General features: G+C 42.2%; 1 protein-coding gene across 1 annotated transcript in view; it reads left to right on the forward strand.

Annotated features, from left to right (window-relative positions):
* LOC139406634 (neuroligin-1-like) overlaps positions 1–24,603 on the forward strand; it is a 290,759-nt gene that overhangs the window by 11,913 nt on the left and 254,243 nt on the right. The window contains exons 2-3 of the mRNA XM_071149467.1: positions 10,250–11,104; positions 12,026–12,085. Of these exons, the coding sequence (XP_071005568.1) occupies positions 10,597–11,104; positions 12,026–12,085 (568 nt within the window). The 5' untranslated portion in view covers positions 10,250–10,596. The remainder of the gene's footprint in view (positions 1–10,249; positions 11,105–12,025; positions 12,086–24,603) is intronic.

The raw sequence follows: 24,603 nt of genomic DNA on the forward strand, positions 1-24,603 counted from the left end.
ACTCTCCCAATACTTTTGGAGCTTACTGTATCTACCTCAAGTACCTTTTACCCCTGCACATCGACTCAGCACTGGTCCCCCTTGTATATAGCCAAGTTATTGTTACTCATTGTGTATCTATTATTACGTGTTTTCCATAACTTCTCTATTTTCTTTCTCTCTGGAAGTAAACATTTCACTGTTAGTCCACACCTGCTTTTTTACGAAGCATGTGACTAATACATTTTGATTTCATATGATTTGACAGAAGTTTTGCCTCGTTTATATCTCTTAAAGAAAGTTTTGCCCTCTATTTTTGCCCATTAAGAAACCAAACCCAAGTTTGAGTCCCACCAGGGGAAACTAGTAGAGAGCAGGTTCTGTGTTTACTCTCCCCAGCTCACAGGCTTGGCCCTTGAGGGCATCCAAGTCCCACATGAGATCTGCGGTAAGTAACTAATTATTGCTTTTGATGTAAACCAATTTGAGGAGGACCCCTGGATCCTAGGGGTGGGCTAAAGTGGAGCCGTAAGATCTGTGTACCCCAGGAGAGCAGAGCTGGGGAGAGCCCGCTCCATTTCTATTACGGTAAAATATAATCTAATAGTGGAGTTTATCATTTTTCTAAATGTATGATAATGACTTTCCCAAATACACTCCTGATCAGGCCTGGTCTCTGTGCCCTGAAGTGAGAGAGTGGGAGGTAGTGTTTCTCACTGAGCACAGGGACTCTCGGAGAGCAGCCAGGAAGCTTTTCCATTTTTATTTTTTTCACGCCAAACTGGTGCTTCAGCAGTGACCCCTGGCAAGAAGACACAAAGATGGCAGCCAGGTGAACCAAGTGGAGGGGAAAAACAGATGCCCTCCCACACAGCCATTCAGCCACAGCCATTTAGAAAGCTAAATACAGTCAGGCTCTAACAAGGGCTGTGATCAGCATCACAATGCTGATCACAGCCCCTGCCAATGCCACCCCTACTCGCATCCTGCCCCTGTCTTTCTCAATTGATTGTGTTATCAACTCGTATTCCCTTTTCTTGCATTGTTTTGTTTGGCTGTTCTTGCAATATTTTGTGAACACACATGAAATGCACTTAACAAATAAACTTGATTTGATTTGAGAGAATTGACCTGATAAGCTAAGTAGAAGCACACATGGAGCTGTCCAGTTATGATGCTCTTCAGCCTCCTGGTAAACAGTGTAACGTGGGGATGTGAGACCAGAGGAGGAGGTTTCCTTGAGGGGGCCAATGAAGGGTAAGGGGGTAGGTAGTGTATGTAGGCTGCAGTGTGCAGTGTGATGCAGGACTTGGCTGGGGCAGCTGCAGACGCTGGGAGTAGAACAGGATGAATAATGCACAGCCACGTCACCCCTGTCGTCATGCACCTCAGTGCTCCGCCACAGGCTACAGACATGTGCTGGGCACTGCACGTCATGTGTATATGTGTGTGCGTGTAGTTTTTGTGCAGTGTGTCTGTGTGTGTGTGTGCAGGGTGAAGCGCTCATAGCTTGCCGTTACATTTGAACTCCTCCATGTTCCCAGCTCCAGAGCACTGAGAGTTGATGTGACATGACAGCACGCGAGAACCTGCTAAAGTCAGAGGGACTTAAGCAGTAAATTGGAATTTGTTAACTGTCATTAGCCATAATTTAGATGGTAGCAATGGTCAAAAACCTAAATGGTGGATACTACTACTATTACGATACTACTGCTACCGCTGCTACCATTTGTAATGGATGATAGCATTGGTGTAAGCGTTCTATAATGTTTTGTTAGTAGCACAAATATTGTTGCCGGTAATTTGTACTATGATCAGAATTGTTTCTTCATCATCATTTCCTTCTGCATGTAGATTGCAGATTTCTTCTTATTCATGTGTGAATACCAGACTTATTCAATTCCCAGCAGCATACCATCCTACATACCACTGCTGGCTTGCTTCTGAAGCTAAGCAGGGTTGGTCCTGGTCAGTCCCTAGATGAGAGACCAGGTGCTGCTGGAAGTGGTGTTGGAGGGCCAGTAGGAGGCACTCTTTCCTCTTGTCTAAAAAATATCACAATACCCCAGGGCAGTGATTGGGGACCGCGCTGTCTTTCGGATGGGATGTTAAATGGGTGTCCTGACTCTCTGAGGTCATTAAAGATCCCATGGCACTTGTTGTAAGAGTAGGGATGTTAACCCCAGTGTCCTGGCTAAATTCCCAATCTGGCCCTCAAACAGTCACCTATTAATCCCCAGTTTACAATTGGCTCATTCATCCCCCTCCTCTCCCCTGTAACTATTCCCCAGGTTGTTGCTGTAAATGAGAACGTGTTCTCAGTCAACTTACCTGGTAAAATAATGGATAAAAAAAAATTAAAAAAATCATCAGTCATTAATAACCCAAGCCTTGGGATTTCCCCCAGCTTGGAGACAAGCCTCAGTAGAGCTGCTGCAGTCAAGTCTAGTTAGCATTTACCTCACAATGTGACTGACACATTTTACTAAAGGCTGGTGATACAATGGGCATTGTCTCAAACAGCGCCCGATTTTTGATGAGTGCCAAGGAGAATTCCGACTTGTGTTCTTAAATCACAGCAACGTCCCACTGTCACACCACAAAGTCCACAAATCACAGCAGGCGGACCTGCTGGCTAATCATATCCACTGAAATAGTCATAAGCAGCTGACTACAAATTCCCCAAAAGCCTTCCTGGAGGTGAAATGAGATCATTAATGTCAGCGGTAGCTCGCATGGAAGTAAACCACACAGTGATGGAAGGTTTAGTCTGTTGACTGACTGCCGGCATAACTCTACTTTGTGCCCATATGTTCTCTACTTTTGACAGCTTGGGCTGAAATAATAGGCCGTTTGTTTTCCAGAGTACACCTCTATATAATCGGGGACCTTCCAATGGCTCCTATTTGGGAAATGTGCTGAACCTCATTAAATGCTCTTCCTCTACCATCGTCTCTCAGTCTATGTATATCCATGCCTTATCTGAGGTATTTTGCCACCCTGTAGACCCATCAGTAAATGAATAGGGTAATAAATAATGTGGTGATGACGTATTGTGATGCATCAGGTATATATTGTCTATAACTGAAGAAAAAAAAAGCGTAGTTCTGCAATGTATTAAGTCATAACATTGCTTCCCATTGCAATGCTTCCTATTTCAGCATTGGAACTTGGCTGCAGGGTCCCTGAGTGGGTTAGTGATTTGACTCACACTGGGACAAGTCCCTGCGGGGGATCTGCATGACGGATGCCTTGCCATAAACTCTGGGAAAGAAACAACAAATAAACATGAAAAAAACTTAGTTGGAAAAACAGGATGATAAATGAGTGACTCCACATGCAAAATAAATGGCAAGGCTGATTTCATAGATCACCTCTTTCTGCTTGATCTGCTGAGCTTATTATGGTAGGTTTCTTAAGCAGGGGATTTGCAAAGGATTTGTTAAATGGATATCCTGGCCACGTGTGAAATTTGTTCTCAACACCTGGAAGAGTTTAATCACATACAGAAAGCATTGAAATTGGAGGCAAAGTTGCAACCATTTTCTGTCCCCATTTTTAGGATAAGGTAGGACAATGGATTGAGAATGAATTGTCTCGAAGGAAAACATGCAAATACAGTATAGTATTGGATTGTATTTTTGTTTCACTTGATTGAAATGACATCATGGTGACACTTCTGTTATGCTGTAGGTATGAGAAAGATATTACAGGGTGTTAAGGTAGCTACCGTAGGGTTTTACCCAGTGGTATGTGTATGTTACCACCCCTGAGAAATTTAGCTTTGGGAGAGACCTCACTAAACTCCTCTCAGCATAGGCATGTTTGAGTTAGATTGTTGTAAAGATTAAAGGCCACAATCAAATCTCATCCTCTGCGCACACTCATTCACTTAATCTCCCTCACACCACTCACACCGTGCAGCACAATAATGTTACCAAATTCTGTTTTGCTCCGACAAGCCAGCAATCATCACTCGAGCCAAACCTAGCCCCTTCTGGACTGAAAAAAAGAGTTCAGATTAGAGCCAACACCTTGGATTTCATTTGCCTGTCTGCAGTCTAAATATTTGGCTGGTGTGTCAGAGATGACAAGGCTTGTGGCGAGGCTCATGTGCAGTTTTTCTTAGCCGCCCCATTGTAAAAACCTCACAGTAGTTTTATAGTCTCATTAACAATACAGTACACAATCAATGCTGGAGGTTTTTCATTTAATTCTGTTTATCTGTTTGCCTAATTATTCCAGAACGCAGAGTGCTTTGCATTTGTTTGCATGCATATCATTTGTACGCCTCTGTCAATAGATGTGATTTGTTTTAAAAGATGGTTTTGTTGCGAGGGTTGAAGTGAGAATGATGCCAATAATTAATATGTTTGGCTATAGACAAAATAGAAATGACTGCAAATATTACCATTGGGCACACAAGGACATCTAATCTGCCGTGACTGGGATGGTTTGAAACTCAGAGGACTGCCAAACTCCTCCAACGCAGAGCTTTTCATTTATATTTAGTATGAGATATATATAGCTCTGTCCCAAACCCTGTATTCTTGTATATTCACACACACACACACACACACACACACACACACACACACACACACACACACACACACACACACACACACACACACACACACACACACACACACACACACACACACACACACACACACACACACACACACACTAGTTTACTTAGGTCTACAGGAGGACCAATAAACCATTGGGTCTGCTTAAGCAACCTAAGTGCTTCCTTCAACATGCCCACAGCTACAGCTGCTATACAAAAATGCATGTGCTTAGTGTCTTAGGATTGTTGGTTGTTAGTATCACTTCATCTCCTCGTGGTGTCAACCTACTTCACCCCTGTGCCACTCATTTAAAAGTCACATAGTACAGGATTACTACATGACACTGTATAGTCTCCACTCCGGATGCTGATGTCTCTATGTCTTGGTCTGTCTCTCAATGATGTGCCTGTTCTGCTTCTGTCTGTGACTCTGTGAATCTGTGTCTGTGGGTCTGTGTGTGGCAGACCCGGTACAGTAATATTGAGGACAAGCGTCCCATTGTGGGAGGACATAAACCTGCTTTGTGTTGCGCTGGGAGATCTGGCGCTGGGTTCATGTGCTGGACCAAATGAATGGCTGATCTGAATCCGCCTTACACTGGCTTCACTGGGAGAAAGAAAGAGATAGAGATAGAGATAGAGAGAGAGAGAGAGAGAGAGAGAGAGAGAGAGAGAGAGAGAGTATCTTCTAGTTATAAACCAATCTCCCATTCCTCCTTGTTTTCTATAGAGGAGGATACAAATATAGCTACAGTTGAAGTCGGAAGTTTACATATACCTTAGCCAAATATATTTAAACTCTTTTTTACAATTCCTGACATTTAATCCAAGTAAATATTCCCTGTCTTAGGTCAGTTAGAATCACCACTTTATTATAAGAATGTGAAATGTCAGAATAATAGTAGATCGAATGATTAATTTAATCATTTATTTATTTCATCACATTCCCAGTGAGTCAGAAGTTTACTCAATTAGTATTTAATAGCATTCCCTTTAAGTTGTTTAACTTGGGTTAAACATTTCGGCTAGCCTTCCACAGGCTTCCCACAATAGGTTGGGTGAATTTTGGACCATTCCTCCTGACAGAGCTGGTGTAACTGAGTCAGGTTTGTAGGCCTCCTTGCTCACACACACATTTTCAGTTCTGCCCACACATTTTCTATTGGATTGAGGTCAGTGCTTTGTAATGGCCACTCCAATACCTTGACTTTGTTGTCCTTAAGCCATTTTGCCCCAACTTTGGAAGTATGCTTGGGGTCATTGTCCATTTGGAAGACCCATTTGCGACCAAGCTTTAACTTCCTGACTGATGTTTTGAGATTTTGCTTCAATATATCCACATAATTAACCTCATGATGCCATCTATTTTGTGAAGTGCACCGGTCCCTCCTGCAGCAAAGCACCCCCACAACATGATGCTGCCACTCCCGTGCTTCAAGGTTGGGATGGCGTTCTTCGGCTTGCAAGCCTCCCCTTTTTACTCCAAACATAACAATGGTTATTATGGCCAAACAGTTCTATTTTTGTTTTATCAGACCAGAAGACATTGCTCCAAAAAGTATGTGCAGTTGCAAACCGTAGACTGGCTTTTTATGGCGGTTTTGGAGGAGTTGTTTTTTCCTTGCTGAGCGGCCTTATAGGTTATGTCGATATAGGACTCGTTTTAACTGTGGATATAGATACTTTTGTACCTGTTTCCTCCAGCATCTTCACAAGGTCCTTTGCTGTTGTTCTGGGATTGATTTGCACTTCTCACACCAAAGTACTTCATCTCTAGGAGACAGAACGCGTCTCCTTCCTGAGCGGTATGACGGCTGCGGGCTCCCATGGTGTTTATATTTGCGTACTATTGTTGGTACAGGTCTACAATTTTTCTTCTGAGGTCTTGGCTGATTTATGTTGATTTTCCCATGATGTCAAGCAAAGATGCACTGAGCTTGAAGGTAGGCCTTGAAATTCATCCACAGGTACACCTCCAATTAATTTAAATGATGTCATTTAGCCTATCAGAAGCTTCTAAAGCCATGATAGAATTTTCTGGAATTTTCCAAGCTGTTTAAAAGCACAGTCAACTTAGTGTATGTAAACTTCTGACCCACTGGAATTGTGATACGTGAAATGATCTGTCTGTAAACAATTGTTGGAAAAATTACTTGTGTCATGCACAAAGTAGATGTCCTAGCCGACTTGCCAAAACTATAGTTTTTTAACAAGAAATTTGAGTGCTTGAAAACTAGTTTTACAGTTTTTTTTGATTGCTAAACGACAGTGGACACAACTGGAGTCACATGTGCAAAACTCTAACTACAGTCTGCACAGCAGCAGTTCATGTGGACCAAACTCTAGTTCGATTTTCATTGCTTGAACACAGTTTTCAAAACTCTACACACTTATCCCATGACTTTAACCACAACCTGCACAACACTGTGGATTTACAGCACTTTGTTCAAATGCTAACACACTGCTGTCAAAACTGTGAACCACACATTCAAAACGGAATAGATTTCAGCCTTGTGCCTTTCAAACACTGCTGATTGCAATTTCAGCTGAAAGGCTAAGCAGGTGTCTTGTTTTAGACTTGTTAGTGAACACACACACATATTACAGTATATATAGGTAGAGCTCAGAAAGACTCATTTTGGAAATGGAACAAGGAAGATGGGTTCGTGGAGGGAGAAGGGTGGCAGGGAGAGGGCGGATGCGTGGAGGAAGACAAAGAAGACAAAGAGCTGTTATTTCAGATGAAATAAGGGCTACACTTATAGACCATGTCGTGAACCATGGTCTCTCATTGAGAGAGGCAGGGTTGAGGGTGCAACCCAATCTGCAAAGATCCACAGTGGCATCTGTAATGCGAATTTTCCATCATGCACCAGGTGAGAGTTACATCCTTACAGTAAATGAAAACATTACAGGAATCTATTTTGTATTGCAATTATAGAATATTTACACAGATATATATTACAGTAAGTTTGACTGTAAAATATATTTTTACAACAGGACCCAAAGGCTGCCCCCAACAGGGGGAAGAGGAAAAATATTTTCAGATGCGCAGGAAAATGCTATTGTTGTCATGGTTGTTGTCAACAATGCAATAAAACTGCAGGAGATTCAAGATAGAGTGCTGGCTGATAATGATATATTTGAAAATGTTAATTCTGTCAGCACAACAACTATTGCTCGAGTCCTAAAGAAACACCAAGTTACAATGAAACAGTTATACACTGTACCGTTCGAGAGAAACAGTGAACGGGTAAAAGAGCAAAGATACCAATATGTCCAGGTAAGACGTCTGAGGTTACGTACACAGCTATACAAAATATTTACAGTAAAAAAAAAACACTAGCATTTCTACAGTAAAACTGTGCACTTACTGTTTTTCAGAGAGTAATGGAGGTGGAAGCACTGGAAAGACCACATTAATTTGTATTTATCGATGAAGCTGGATTTAACCTTGCCAAAACACGGCGCAGAGGAAGGAATGTTATAGGTCAAAGGGCCACTGTGGAGGTTCCAGGCCAAAGGGGGGGAAATATCACCATGTGTGCTGCAATGGCCAATGATGGTTTGCTTCTCAACACACCACTCATTGGCCCATACAACACAGAAAGGCTTATAGCTTTCCTAGAACAGCTCTATGCTCAGCTAGTGCCAGCAGAACAGGGGGAGCCAGTAAGAAACCCCCAAGTTTTTGTCATAGTTTGCGATAACGTTGCTTTTCACCACTCTGCAGCTGTCACAGATTGGTTTGCAGCACATCACAGATTTATGGTTTTGTACCTGCCTGCATATTCACCCTTCCTCAACCCAATAGAGGAGTTTTTCTCTGCCTGGAGGTGGAAAGTGTTTGGTCACCACCCACATGACCAAATGTCTCTTTTGGAAGCCATGCGTGCCGGATGTGAGGACATGAGTCCAGAGGACTGCCAGGGATGGATAAGGCACTCCAGAAGGTTCTTCCCCAGGTGCATGGCAAGAGAAAACATTAGATGTGATGTTGAAGAAAACCTGTGGCCTGATGCTAGAGAGAGGCAGGATTAGCCCCTCAATTATTTGTTTGAATTACAGTATGTACTTTTAGTTGCTACCTTTTTTTTCTCATTACTGTAATTCCGTAAATTACTACAGACTATTGAAGCAAACTGCTAATTTTCATTTACATTAAAGAATTGTTATGTTCTAAAAAATTTAATAAATCATGTGAAAGAATGTCACTCTTTTCTTTGAAGAAAATATTACTTTGTATGAAGTCACTGAAATTGTTCAAACTGTAAAGATGAAAAGTTTATATTTTCTGTATTGGTGTTTGATGCTAGTGTTTTTACTCTCAGTGTGTTCTGAGTGACAGTGTGTGTTATCTCAGTGAGGGTTGTGCATAGTGTTTGGCTGCACTGAGCGTGTTTTGAGCCATGTGTTAAGAGTTGTGTTGCTTGGAATGAGTTTTGCAGGTGATGTGAACTGTTTAGCTCAGGTGACTGTTGGTAGTGCAGACTGTAGTTAGAGTTTTGCACATGTGACTCCAGTTGTGCCCACTGTCGGTTAGCAATCGAAAAAAACTGTAATGACTCCAACCTAAGTGTATGTAAACTTCCGACTTCAACTGTATATGTTTTATGTACCGTACTGTATGGTTGAAAAGTCTCTCCTCAATCAATTTGGAAGTAGTCAGTTCAAGGGGCAATCTGCAGTTGCTACATCAATTTTTGGACTTATAAATTAATGATAAATACCCATTGAATCTTGTAGCATATCACTTATAACAGCCTCACATGAGAGTATTTCAACTGTTGTACCCCATCAGAACCCCAAATAATAGCTTGTTTACTCCAGTGTTTGTAAACAAAGTAAATGTAAACAATCTCTGTACCGAATAGCATGGATCAACAACTAGATTCAGCCGTGGCCCGAAACTTGTCTTGAGCGGATGGTCAGGGAGCCAGAACATAATTACAAATCATTTGAATGCAAATTAACCGCAAGAAGCCCCAACAAATATAATTTTTGACTAAAACATAATCATTTCAAACCTTGCTTACATTTGTATACAATCACATATAACTCACTAGTGTGCGTGGGAATACGTTGGAACAGATATCCAAAAGTAAAATCACTTGGAGCTGATTTGCTGGTGTTTTTACAGTTTTATGTCCAACAACAACAACAACAAAATATATATATTTTACCTCAAAGCTTGGTTTTCAGCTTTATTTCTTATTCATCTGAGCATATTTCCTTCATTATTATCTCTCCTTGTTGAGTAAACATGTTTAAAGTGTGCTCTAGTCATACGAATGTGGATGCTCTATTTTTTTATGTTTCCATAGAAATACTGTCAAAAACTGAATAGTGTATTTTTGTCCCCCACCGTGTGTCTGCTCCTGCTCTGGCTGAGAAGTGTCTATGAGATGTGTCATTACATGATAAACAAATAGGATTTCTTTCTCTCTATGAAACATGATCGTCTTAATTCTCCCTCCCAGGTCTGGAGGAGGAGGAGGGATCCCATAACTAGTACAGTACCTAGTCACTCAGTCAGTCTGCTTGCACATGATTGATGAAGTGTCACTAGGCAGACTGTGATTGCCCTGTGCTCTGCTTGATGGGAACATCCAGATTGTAACAGCCAATAAAGCCCTGCTCTGTTCATATTTCTTCCCTCCACCTTAGCACTAATGAATTATTTTTTATTTCCTGCAGGATATAGACCTACGCACTGACTGGAGTTGATTTATCTGTGGAAGACCTGCTGCAAATGGCTGCCCTGCCTGTGTCGCCAGGATGGACAACAGGATTGTCAATAGGATGCGGCCTGAAAAATATCGGCAAGTGAAGATGTCGCCTCCGCCAGTGTGAAATCAATGGGGAATACTTGCCATGCGAAGAGCCTTTGAAAGTTTTGACAGCCGCGTGTTTGGGAGGCCTGATACCTTGCCTTTGATTGCACCCCTTCCTGTGAGTGGATCTAAAGTGGATTGTTGCTGCTAGCGCTGTGGTGTGATTAGCCCCTTTAGTGTGTGTGTGTCTACTGGTGTGGCAGAGGGAGCATGCCCCTGCAGAGACCTGGCTGTCTGAAGCTGTACCCTGCCTGGAGGGCCATGCAGCTCCGGCTGGGCGTAGGCCTGGGTCTGGGCCTGGACCTAACCTTCCTGCTGTGGATACTGAGCCTAGCACAGCAGGCCCTGGTCACGGCCTCTCAGAAACTGGACGAGACGGACCCCGTGGTCACCACCGTCTACGGCAAACTGAGGGGCGTCAAGAAGGAGCTCAACAATGAGATCCTGGGACCCGTCATCCAGTTCCTGGGGGTGCCTTATGCTGCACCCCCCACGGGCGAGAGGCGCTTCCAGCCCCCAGAGCCACCCATCTTTTGGCCGGAGGTCCGCAACGCTACGCAGTTCGCCCCGGTCTGCCCTCAGACCATCGTGGAGGGGCGTCTGCCAGACGTCATGCTGCCTGTGTGGTTCACTAACAACCTGGAGATAGTGTCTTCTTACGTACAGGACCAGAGCGAGGACTGCCTTTTCTTAAACATATATGTTCCCACTGAGGATGGTGAGTTAATAGCCAAACCAAAAGGGAAAACAGACCTAAACCAACAACCTCTTTTTAAATATATTCCTGTCTGTTTGCTGATAACAGAGTGAGAAAAGCATGACCTTTGCATGTTTACGTGCATGACACTGCTTTTATGTATGTTACTGTGTGCGTGTGTGTGCCAAAGTTTATGTGTGCCTCTGTGTGTGAGTGTATGTGTGTGTGTATATGTGTGTGTGTGCCTCTATGTGTGCACCACTGTGTGTGTGTGTGTGTGTGTGTGTGTGTGTGTGTGTGTGTGTGTGTGTGTGTGTGTGTGTGTGTGTGTGTGTGTGTGTGTGTGTGTGTGTGTGTGTGTGTGTGTGTGTGTGTGTGTGTGTGTGTGTGTGTGTGTGTGTGTGTGTGTGTGTGTGTGTGTGTGTGTGTGTGTGTGTGTGTGTGTGCGTGTGTGTGTGAGTTTGTGTGTGCATGTGTGTGTGAGTTTGTGTGTGCATGTGTGTGTGAGTTTGTGTGTGTGTGAGTGAGTGAGTGAGTGAGTGTGCGGCTGTTTATTAGTCTCCTGATCCCTCCACCCACATGCACATCGTCCTGTCCACCACAGCATGTCCATTCAGGTGAGACTGGTTCCTCCCTTCTTTCTCCTCTTCATCCTCTTCCTCCTCTTCCTCCTCCCCCTCCTCCTCACTCCTGACTGACAGCGGCTCATCATCTGTCCATTGTGTGTAGGCACAATGAATAGAGCTCATCAAGGAAGAAGCTCATGTAAATAATGATTATTGATTGATTCACTGACTTACTGATTCATGAACTAAGCCAATAAGAGCAACTCTCTTTGTTAACTAATTTTTCCTTCCTCAGCAGTCAGATAGTGGTGTTGCATGCTCCAACTGTCCTTAATGGAGCTCCATGTTATTTTTTAGTCTTCTATTCATTTTACAGTAAAAAGAATATCCAAGGAATGTGCCAGGAAACCGGGCAAGAAAATATGTAGACAAGGAGGTATGTATGCACTGGAATAAATAACACAGAAAACAGAGAAGGACCCCAAAAAAGCCAGCTGCATGGGGCCACAGAGAGAGGAGTCTCTCCTCCCCAGGCAGCACACTACCAAGAGGAGAGGAGATGGGGCACTCTGATTGGCTGCCAGGTCCTAGGTCAGAGAGTCTCCTGTAATTGATGACATGTGTGAGGAGTTAACTGTGGGGAGACGACGTCCACTCTTAAATTAGATGGGCGCACGGTGAACTTGCAGAGTCTAATCTCAATTAAAAGGGATGGTATCCCTGTTCCATTGGCTTGATCTGGCTGTATCGATCATGGCTTCATCAAGATAATGTCCTCTAGGCTCCCTCCCTCCCCACTCCTCCCTCTCCTTCTTTCTCTCCCTCTCTTCTGCTGGTTGGCAGAGTGGCAGTTCATTGTGCCTCTCAGGGCCGGTGACAGTGCCCTTGATAAGGCGTGTGGTGTTAATGCAGCCACTCTGGCAGGCAGGGAGCACTCATTAAACATCCTCTCTCTGTGTCCTCTCCCTCCTCTCTTCTGAGTGACACACACACAGGGCAGGGCAACCCCTCTCCAACCCTCCTCCCCTTCGTTGATCTAGTCACACATATAGTATTTTTGTGAACATATAGCTCCAATCTCTTTAAGAGGTGTATATACTTAATTTACCCTTACTAACTAATCCTGTCATAACATGCCCCCTCTTTCCCTGTTCGTCCTTGCCTTACCATTTGACCTCCCTTCCTGCCAGTCAGAGCTACCATGTCGACCCCCACCCCCACCCTTCCACTTAACAGAGAAATGAGAGTATGACAGATTTCACATGACCCCCCCCCCCCCCCCCATGTGATACAGCAAGTGCAGGCCATGAAGTGGCTGATAACACCTTTTAATATTTTTTATTTTTAATGCTCACTTTATGATGTAAAAAAGTACAATGAACATGTTACTGTGTTTTGCCACATTGTCTATCCAAGTGTTCTTATTGCCTACAAATACATTTAGACCTCAGTGACATCAGTAATGCAGTAAAAAGTCATGTTTTGTTAGTAGGCTATTTATCATAATTCCAGCCCACATTGTTAATAGGATTTCAACTTTACAGATGAGAATTTCTCAGTCACATTGATAGTTACAGAGGAGAGCTAGTTCACCCTCTATATCCTCTGTAATACTGCAGAGCTTTTCAGTTATGGTTGGTATTCATTCAATATTCTGTTCCTTTGGGCACATTTGAAGCTGGGTGTTTGGTGGTAATTCAGGTTAAACTGTGATAATATGGTCCTTCTACATGAGTGCATCTTTTGATCCATTGATATTCAAACATAGAAGATATGCCACTCTGCATGAATGTCTTTGATGTGGAAGTAATTTGCAGCAGCATTTTGACTTAACATAGTGTTATGCAATATTATGATTTGCCAGCTCTCTTCTGTCAGAATAGGACATGAACACATACTACCCATCCACTAAGATATTAGTTAGCTTGTTCTCGGAATTTGCGTCGACATTGAGGGTACACTCTTCGAAAGAAAAGGTGCTATATAGAACCAAAAATAGTTATTTGGTTGTCCCCATACGAGAACCCTTGGAAGAACCCTCTTGGTTCCAGGTAAAACTCTTTTAGGTTCCATACAGAACCGTTTCCACAGAGGGGAAACCTGTTGGAACCCTTTTTTCAAAGAGTGTACTACAGAGCTGATTTAGAATGAATCTGTGTAGTTGGGGAAAGTTGGTGAAGCTTAAATGAGGCTCTTTCTGCCAGCTCTATAATCGGTTTGAACATGGATTCTATGAGCCGCTGTTCATTTGTTACAATAACACACAGCGGAGAATTTTCCTGCAAAGCAGGAAATGCTCACTTCTGCTGCATGAGTTTTAAAAAAAGCTTCCAAAGTTAGTAACTTCCACATTTAAATTTCAGACTTGATTTGCTCTAGTGAAAAATGTATCAACCGTTACTAAAAATGTCCATTAATTATAATCCACATAATAATTCACATTTCCTGTTGCTGCAGGATTATTTTCCCACTGTAGCAAACTGTCTCAAATGAAGATCCTACATCTGTAGTAAGTCTGCAGTACTCCAAATAACTGAAACCCAGTGTAGTTAGTAGTGTTATGATGATGGCAGTTTTACACATAGCATTGGTCGCTCCAGCGGGGTTCATAGTTGCCCTTAGCACTATTTGGTACTTCTTAGTTGACACAGAACTCTCCTCCCCCACCTCCCTCAGTCCTCTTTCCATTTATGAGGCCTCGTCCCAGTTTTGTAATGGTTGAAGGGGGCTCCTGGGGGAGGTGCAGGGCCTCACACGGAGGCAGGAATAGATTTTTACAGCTTCAATACATTTCCAGCATTCTCCCCACTGTGTCTCCGGAGAGAAGCTGTCTGTAAAACCTGGGCTAAATTTCTGTCTGTTTTTGAGGTGTGCCGTAACTTTGTTCATGTGGGCTGAAGTACTATAGTATGTGTGGGTGAGTGAATGTGTATGATTGTCTGTGTGTGTCTGTGTGTGTGTCTGTGTGTGTGTCTGTGTGTGTGTGTGTGTGTGTGTGTGTGTGTGTGTGTGTGTGTGTGTGTGTGTGTGTGTGTGTGTGTGTGTGTGTGTGTGTGTGTGTGTGTGTGTGTGTGTGTGTGTGGACATATTGGTGTTACCATGCATTTCAGCCTTTCTCTGTAAGAGAGAGAGAAGGCACCAGACTTGTGTGTATGTGTTTGTGCAGGACGTGGGTGCGGATGTGTAGACTTTTCTGAACACTTACAAATTGCCCTGCTCTCTCTCAGGAAATCAGAGATTAATTATTCTAGTGGCGATTGTAAAAATCACCTGTAGTTTGTGCTAAGTGTATTACATTTTAACAGAAGTTTACAATGGTGGGCTCAGCATTTTGAAATGCAGCTTGTAGAATAAAAATCAGGCCGTGAGTGAAGGAATTATAGCTTGGTAGAGTGTGGAAAGACCCTATATGTTATTCATGTTGGATTGGAGTCTCTCGGAGGACTGCAGGGTATGATGTCTTTGCACATGAACTGCAGGGTATGATATGTGTGCACATGGACTGCAGGGTATGATGTGTGTGCACATGGACTGCAGGGTATGATATGTGTGCACATGGACTGCAGGGTATGATGTGCGTGCACATACACATGGTTTTATCCGCTGTGGTGTGTTAGAAGTATGTGAGTCGTGGGGACTGCTCTGTAGATTTAGCAAGGTGCCTCCAGACAATCTTTGTCGGAAATCGAATCCGTTAATTGTCAATTGATCGATCGTGATTTCAATACTGAGAGGCACTTTTCAATCTGAAAAAGTAATATCTCACTTGGTTCTGAAGGCTCCATGCTCTCTCCCTGAGTTCCCATCAACTGAGGTATGAAAACGTTGATTGGAAATTCTCCCCTGATCTTTTATGCTGCAGCAGGAAGAATGGTGGCTGAAACATGTACTATTGTTGTAAGGCTGAGAGCTAGGTACAGATGGCATTCCAAGGTGCCAGTGTTGATAACTACAGCTAACTATGAATGACAACTGTATTATGAGAAATATAGATGAGTATCTTATGTTTTGAATCTTTAATAAAGGGCATTAAACTGGAGTAAATAGGCTAGACTCATTATACAACTCCTCATGTAGTCGGGAAACAATGGCAAACAACAAACCTAATATTGCTTTCTGTACTGTTCATTTCTCAGAAATTATATTTTGCTGCTGTATGAAATGAATTTCATTTCAAATATGCTGTTGGAACAACACATATTGCTGCCGAGAAGTAACAGCTTTTTGCTGTAGTTTCAATTTCATATTTGCAGCCATTCTTTATGGGCATTTGCAAAAATGTCCTTACACTATGTAATGCATGAGGCCATTTGTTACAATGATGATGGAGAACATTCAACAATGACATTGCAGTGAGTAGAGAGGGAAATGTTTGTTTTCCTTCAAGCAAGCAGTGTCAATAGTTATAGTGTTGATGCACAGACACGCAAACCCTTGCAAACCCTTGCACTTTTACACATGCTAACATGTTCAGAGCAGTAGGCTTTGATCCTGTCACTTCATTTTTTGTGATCTCATGGCCTATTCCTTGGAATTCAGAGCAGGGTTGAATAGAGGCTCTTTAAGAAAACACAGGCCCGGATGTGCAATGCTGCAGTGAAGGAGAGAGAGAGAGAGAGAGAGAAGAGAGAGAAGAGAGAGAGAGAGAGAGAGAGAGAGAGAGAGAGAGAGAGAGAGAGAGAGAGAGAGAGAGAGAGAGAGAGAGAGAGAGAGAGAGAGAGAGAGAGAGAGAGAGAGAGAGAGAGAGAGGGAGAGCCAGAGCCAGTGGGTGATATAATGTTTGGACCGACTTGGTCGGTGGCAGCTGTGATAAATTCTGAAATGCCAATTCACTGCGGCCCATTTTAAAGGGCCAGGCCACACTTTAGTTCAGAGCTGCTGTGTGCCTTATTTGACCATTTATTTATCTACATTGGGAAGCTGTTGAACATCATCTTCCTTGACTTACAATCCACTAATTGCCAAAGGACATGTCCGCTTTGTGTCAGAAGACTGGGAGGTTTCACTCAAGCAGAATGGCAATGCCAATGGCAACCTATGATGAAACCTTTTGAACTTGATTTAAAGATAATACAGAATTGAAAAGCGGCTTGTTTGTTGGTTCCGTGACTGATAAAACCCCACAGGGAACCTTTTACTGAATTAATAGGCTTTATACAGGCCTTGAATTATGGATACCTAGGATTGTATACTAAGGATACCTTGTACTCTACCTGACAGAGGAGATGTGTTTTTTCTATTTGCACTATAGCCCAGAAATGTGTCAATATACATTAATCAATTGCCATTGATAGTTGTACATCAGTTTGAACACATGTAATAGCTGTCAGGATGGCATTTACATAAGTCCACAGCATCAGGCTTTTTTTTCTGGCTACCAACTGCACACCCATTTTTGTGATGAGGGAGTATGACATTTGGTTTTAGCCGACTGCCAAGTCACTTTAATTACAGTTTACTCTAAATTGGGGAGCGTTGGATGAAACAGACTGCATGCTGCACTTAGGGGAGGGGGGGAGACAGAGAGAAGGTCTGAGTGACAACTGTTGCAGATGGCCACCATGCAGGAGAATCTAAGTAAATGCAGGTTTCACCTTGACTTGACAATGGAAACAGAACATCTGACCCAGAGTGTGTTAATCACTGGGCTCTAATTTTTACCTCCCAGCTGCTACATCTAGTATTCAACGCATCCTACAGTCTTTCTGTTTACTGTAGTCACACATGAGCAGGAGAAAGGTCATCGGCACACTCTCATTCCCATGAAAACATTTGTAATATTTATGGCCCCTTAACAATTATGTTTAAATTACAGAGAGGTTAGTGCTGGAATAAAAAGTAATAAGATGTCATTTGCACATACAGTCTACCATAAATTATTAGCCAGGAGCCACGTTCTACTGAGGTGCTCCATACCAGAGGGTGTCATTAATAAATGTTTAACCCCAGTAGTTGTCGAGGCGGCTTTGAGATGCCTATTAAAAAGAAGTCCATGGGGATTTGAAATAATTAAGTTCTGTCACCCTGTGTCCACCTGTTTTAATGTTTAATTTCAAACCAAAGTCAGGACTGGTCAAGAATGGTACAGGGGGACTTGAATGCGTCGGAGACCAAGCCACAAATTAACCAGCTCCCAGGTCTCCCATGCTCCCACTCTCCACCAAACATTTCGTTATTGACCTGGAGTTAAAGCCAGTAATTAGTTTCACCAATCCGCGGAAGTGTGACTTATTGGAATTTAAGGCTTCTGCCAGTCAAAGGGATAGCAGATCACTTTCTCCCCTGCCTCGCCATCTCTTACACACTCATATACAGTACACACACACCAATACACCCTGAAGTGTCCAGATACAGTCCACCACAGCAAAATCAATGGTCCTCTTTATCTGCTGTCACTGCCAAGGCTGCAATAGACACCTCAGTGCCTCTAATTAGATGAGAGCTGTCAATAACTCATCACTCCCGTCATTAAGCATATTGGAAACCAGGAAATGGGCCACAGTCATTTTCTTTCCACTGGTTCAGCGACTTGCCACATTGTCCGTCCCCTGACGGTGACAGTGTGCATTGTTGTTATACCAGGGGTCATTTAATCACAGAGAGTTCATAATGTGTGCACGCAGGTGGAAATGTAACATGTACTCTGGCAGGTGGCTTCTCCACTGATCTTGCAGCCAAGCGAAAGGCAAAGGCAAAGGTGATGAATAACCCCAGGGTGGAGGAGTACATTGAAACGATCAGTAAACAGGCAGACTTGGAGAAATCAGGAAAAGCCTGAAGGTCCACAAGCAGTTGAAACTATGAGGAGTTCACCTTGAATAATAATGACCGGGCAGAACCATCAATCCCTGTGGCAGTCGGGCAGTGGCAGGGAGGGAGTGTGCGGGGTAGGGGGAGCTTCAGTATCAGATCGCTGTTAATATTCTGTGTCAACTGTGCTTACAGCAGAATTGTACGTGGACACAATAGATAATTTAAAGCAAAAAATAACAAGCAAGATGTCTTATAAGTAAGCTAAAGTAAATCCAGGGCAGAGTATTTGCATCCATTTCTTTTCAATAGAGATATTTAATGAGGACACTGTACAAGTCAAATCCCCTCCATCTTCTGCTTTCAAATTGAACAACAGGAATGGCGGCATACTCCAACATTAGATGTACCTTTATGCCTTTCAGCCTATATGTTTGTCAATAATGGATCCAAAGATATTCACCCATGATGAAAGCAGGCGTTTGAAGTCACCAGAGAGAGTTCTTGATAGATTGGAGCTGCTGGACCCGCTGGCAAAGAAACCGTTTCTCCATTAATATTCATTCAACAAGTAGACAATCTTATCAAAAAGGGGCAGAAGGGAAAAAACATAAATGTGTATGATTTTAGAGTTTGGCAACTCAAAATAACCAATAATTAGTACATGACAATACATGAAACCAAAACTATGACAGATCTATAAAATTTGAAAATATAATGCATTCGGAAAGTATTCAGACCCATTTACTTTTTCCAGATTTTGTTACGTTACAGCCTTATTCTAAAATGGATTTAAAAAATACACAATTCCTCATAAATGTACACACAATACCCCATACTGACAAAGCAAAAACAGGTTGACATTTTTAGAACACCTACTCATTCAAGGGTTTTTCTTTATTTGTACTATTTTCTACATTGTAGAATAATAGTCAAGACATCAAAACTATAAAATAACACATGTAGTAACCAAAAAAGTGTTAAACAAATCAAACTATATTTTACACTTGAGATACTCCGAAGTAGCAACCCTTTGCCTTGATGACAGCTTTGCACACTCTTGTCATTCTACTCAACAAGATTCATGTGGAATGCTTTTCCAACAGTCCTGAAGGAGTTCCCACATATAATGAGCACTTGTTCGCTGCTTTTCCTTCACTCTGCAGTCCAACTCATCCCAAACCATCTCAACTGGGTTGAGTTTGGGTCATTGTGGAGGCCAGGTTAACAGGACAATGACCCTAAACACACCTCCAGGCTGTGTACGGGCTATTTGACGAAGAAGGAGAGTGATGGAATGCTGCACAGTGATGGAGTGGCCTCCACAATCACCCAATCTCAACCCAATTAAGATTATTCGGGATGAGTTGGACGGCAGAGTGAAGGAAAATCAGGCAATAAGTGCTCAGCATATGTGGTAACTCCTTCAATACTTTTGGAAAAGCATTCCTCATGAAGCTGGTTGAAAGAATGCCAAGAGTGTGCAAAGCTGTCATCAAGGCAAACGGAGGCTACTTTGAAGAATCTAAAATCTATTTTGAATTGTATAACACTGTCAGGGAGCTAGGAGTGGTGGGTGCGTAGTCAGGCGCAGGGAGCAGAGGGTTTTGGGTTTCCGTCATTTATTCCGGACAGAACAAGGTCATGCCAAAACAATAGGCGACAAATACTGACCTACCCAAAACAGGACACCAAAACAGTCCAACAAATAAACAAACGCAACCATCCAAACACAGCAGAAAATAAGCCCGCACAAAAGCAGGCGGGCACAGACGGCTTAAATAGCCCTGAACAAAAACCCCAAATGAGAAACAGGTGAAACCAATAAAGACATAACCAACAGAAAAGGAAAAGGGAATCAGTGGCAGCTAGTAGACCGGTGATGACGACCGCCGAGTGCCGCCCGAACAGGAAGAGGAGCCACTTTCGGTGGAAGTCATGACAAACACTTTTTAGGTTTTGATGTCTTCACTATTATTCTACAATGCAGAAAATAGTTTTTTTTAAAACAAGACACTCAGGTCTGATGAAACCAATATTGAATTCTTTGGCCTGAATGCCAAGCGTCTAGAGGAAACCTGGCACCATCCCTATGGTAAAACGCATGGTGGTGGCAGCATCATACTGTGGGGATGTCTTTCAGTGGCAGGGACTTGGAGACTAGTCAGGATCGAGGGAAAGATGAACCGAGTATAGTACAGAGAGATCCTTGATGAAAACCTGCTCCAGAACGCTCAGGGCCTCAGACTGGGGCAAAGGTTCACCTTCCAGCAGGACAACGACCCTAAGCACACAGCCAAGACAACGCAGGAGTGGCTTCAGGACAAGTCTCTGAATGTCCTTCAGTACCCGAGCAAGAGACCGGACTTGAACCTGATCGAACATCTCTGGAGAGCAACGCTCCCCATCCAACCTAACAGAGCTTGAGAGGATCTGCAGAGAATAATGGGAGAAACTCCCCAAATACAGGTGTGCAATGCTTGTAGCGTCATACCCAAGAAGACTTGAGGCTGTAGTCGCTGCCAAAGGTGCTTCAACAAAGTATTGAGTCTGAATACTTACAGTATGTACATTTAAGTTTTCAGTTTTTTAAATTATAAATCAGCAAAAAATGTTTTAAAAAATCAGTTTTTGTTTTGTCATTATGGTTTATTGTGTGTAGATTGATGAGAGAAAAAATATATTTAATACATTTTAGAATAAGGCTTTAAGAAAACAAAATGTAGAAAAAGTGAAAGGGTCTGCATATTTTCAGAAGGCAGTGTATATACAGTAGAATAGAGGAGAATATCTTCTATCTATACTCCTAATGTTGAGAGTTAATTACACTCACTGGAGTATATGACATAGGCTTTGAAAAAGCACCCGCAAGTACCAGCCGCAGCATATGCCACTTGCTGTTCGTGAGCTTTCTTGACTTGGACATTTTTGCCAGCACATGTCTGAACTTTGTTTAACCAGCTTAACAGCTGCTAGGAGTTTACACTTCCTATTCCAATTATATTGTGGGGAGTTCAAATAAATACAAAATATCTACCATATATATTAATTTTTAAATGTTGATTAGGCATACTTTTTTTTGCCATTATCATTCACCTGATAACAAGACAAGATGCACATTTCTAGGTCGCTGGGTTGCCTGGGCAAGAGAAGGTTGAAGCCCCCTGCCTTAGCATACTTCCCAGAGGTTTTAAAGCATGTCCCCCACTGCGTCAATCGCATGTCTGACTTTATCGAGACAGTGATTGACTCTATATAGATATATATATATATAGCACCTTTTAAAGTGTGATTTTTGCTCCTTTTCTTGTGGGACTGACTTTGGATCATCCTACTTAAATCGCTCCCTAAGCTAGGATGTCATGCTTTGTTGTCTATTTTATGTTTGTGGGTGATCGTAGAAGCTGAGTGTATCAGTGTCTTTGTGTAAGAGATCTAAGCCCAAAGAAGTTAATGTTAGACATGCCGGTTTGCCTGTGAGCGGGGTCCCTGGGCAAGTAAAGGTTGAAGACCCCTGGCGTATAATGTAGTTACATTATTTTCATATAATATAGGAATTTGTCTGTTCAAGGCTGACCGTGATACTGCAGGTTGTTGTATCCAGAAAGCAGGATTCCCCATTAAAGTCAATGCGAAAAAATGTCAATCATTCATGGTCAATATTCATGTAAATACTGTATATACCAGTCAAAAGTTTGGACACACCTAATCATTCAAGGATTATTTTTGTATTTTTTTTTATACTAATATTTATATACATTGTAGAATAATAGTGAAGACATCAAAACTATGAAATTACACATATGGAATCATGTAGTAACCAAAAGGTGTTAGACAAACCCCAAAATATATTTTAAATTCTTCAAAGTAGCCACCCTTTGTCTTGATGGGATCTTTGCACACTCTTGGCATTGTCTCAACCAGCTTCACCTGGAATGCTTTTCCAACAGTCTTGATGGAGTTCCCACATATGCTGAGCACTTGTTGGCTGCTTTTCCTTCACTCTGCAGTCCAACCCATCACAAACCATCTCAATTGGGTTGAGGTCGGGTGATTGTGGAGGCCAGGTCATCTGATGTAGCACTCCATCACTCTCCTTCTTGGTCAAATAGCCGTACACAGCCTGGAGGTGTGTTGGGTCATTCTCCTGTTGAAAAACAAATTACAGTCCCACTAAGCACAAACCAGATGGGATGGCGTATCACTGCAGAATGTGGTGCTAGCCATGCTGGTTAAGTGTGCCTTTAATTCGAAATACATCACTGACAGTCTCACAAAGACAAGGAGGTTGGAACCAAAAATCTAAAATCTAAATCTGGACTCATCAGAGTACAGATTTCCACCGGTCTAATGTCCATTGCTCGTGTTTCTTGGCCCAGGCAAATCTCTTCTCCTTATTTGTGTCCTTTAGTAGTGGTTTATTTGTAGCAATTCAACCATGAAGGCCTGATTCACACAGTCTCCTCTGAACAGATGATGTTGAGATGTGTCTGTTACTTCAATTTTGTGAAACATTTATTTGGGCTGCAATTTCTGAGGTGCAGTTAACTCTAATGAACTTATCCTCTGCAGCAGAGGTAACTCTGGGTCTTCCTTTCCTCTGGCTGTCCTCATGAGAGCCAGTTTCATCATAGCACTTGATGTTTTTTTCGACCGCACTTGAAGAAACTTTCAACGTTTTTGACATTTTCCAGATTGTCTGAGCTTCATGTCTTAAAGTAATGATGGACTGTCGTTTCTCTTTGTTTTTTTGAGCTGTTCTTGCCATAATATTTGCTTTTACCAAATAGGGCTATCTTCTGTATACCACAACACAACAGATTGGCTCAAATGCATTAAGAAGGAAAGAAATTCCACAATTTTAACAAGGCAAACCTGTTAATGGAAATGCATTCCAGGTGACCTCATGAAGCTGGTTGAGAGAATGCCAAGAGTTTACAAATTTGTCATCAAGACAAAGGGTGGCTACTTTGAAGAACCTCAAATATAAAATATATTTGGATTTTTATAACTCTTTTTTTGGTTACCACATGATTCCATAGTTTTCATGTCTTCACTATTATTCTACAATGTAGAAAATAGTAAAAATAAAGAAAATCCCTTGAATGAGTAGTTGTTGTCCAAACTTTTAACTGCTACTGTATATATTTTTAGAAGACAATCAGGGTACCAATAATTGATTCTATTCCACCAGACGTATATCCTTAAACTGACTATTTTATAATCACACATATTGCTACCTGCAATACCCATGTCTGTCTTCCACTTGAGCTACTCAATGAGAGGGGGCAGTCGTTCGCCACTGGTACCATCCTGCAATGTGACTTTGGAGTAGCTCAAACTGAGCATGTTATGTCTTGAGAATCCCCCCCATTAGACGCCATCTTAACAAACTAAAACCGACTTCCTGATCTTAAATTGGTTTTGTCCATTTATATATACGTTTTATGTTTCAACTCTTCAGTGTTAGTAATTATGCATTTGTTTGCTCTTACATGTGGTATACCTGCCCTATACAGTACCTTCGGAAAGTATTCAGACCGGAGCAAAGTACAGAGAGATCCTGTACTGATAGAACATCTCTGTAGAGACCTGAAAATAGCTTTGCAGCAACGCTCCCTATCCAACCTGACAGAGCTTGAGAGGATCTGCAGAGAAGAATGGGAGAAACTCCCCAAATACAGCTGTGCCAAGCTTGTAGCGTCATACCCATGAAGACTCATGGCTGTAATCGCTGTCACAGGTGCTTCAACAAAGTACTGAGTAAAGAGGCTGAATACGTATGTAAATGCATTATTTCCGTTTTTAATTAATTAGCTAAAATGTAAAAAAATATATATATGTTTTTGCTTTGTCATTATGGGGTATTGTGTGTAGATTATTGAATAATTTTTTAAAAATTAATTTTAGAATAAGGCTTTAACGTAACAAAATGTGGAAAAAGTCAAGGGGTCTGAATACTTTCCAAAGGCACTGTATGCTGCTTTCTGCCACCTTCTAGCTACAGTAATTGTAGCATAACCTTTAAAACAGCAGGATCGCCCCTATGAATTCAGCTTGAATAATCTGTCTGTCTGTTGCAGGCAGCACAGGACCCAGTCACTGCAGGCATTGCATCAGGGTTCATTTTGTGGGAGCAGTAAATTCTGTTCTAGTCAGGGTCGCAGGTAAGAATTCCAATAATATTGGACAGGCAATGGTCAG

This window comes from Oncorhynchus clarkii, chromosome 4 (genome assembly GCF_045791955.1).
Source record: "Oncorhynchus clarkii lewisi isolate Uvic-CL-2024 chromosome 4, UVic_Ocla_1.0, whole genome shotgun sequence".
Taxonomy (NCBI): Eukaryota; Metazoa; Chordata; class Actinopteri; order Salmoniformes; family Salmonidae; genus Oncorhynchus; species Oncorhynchus clarkii.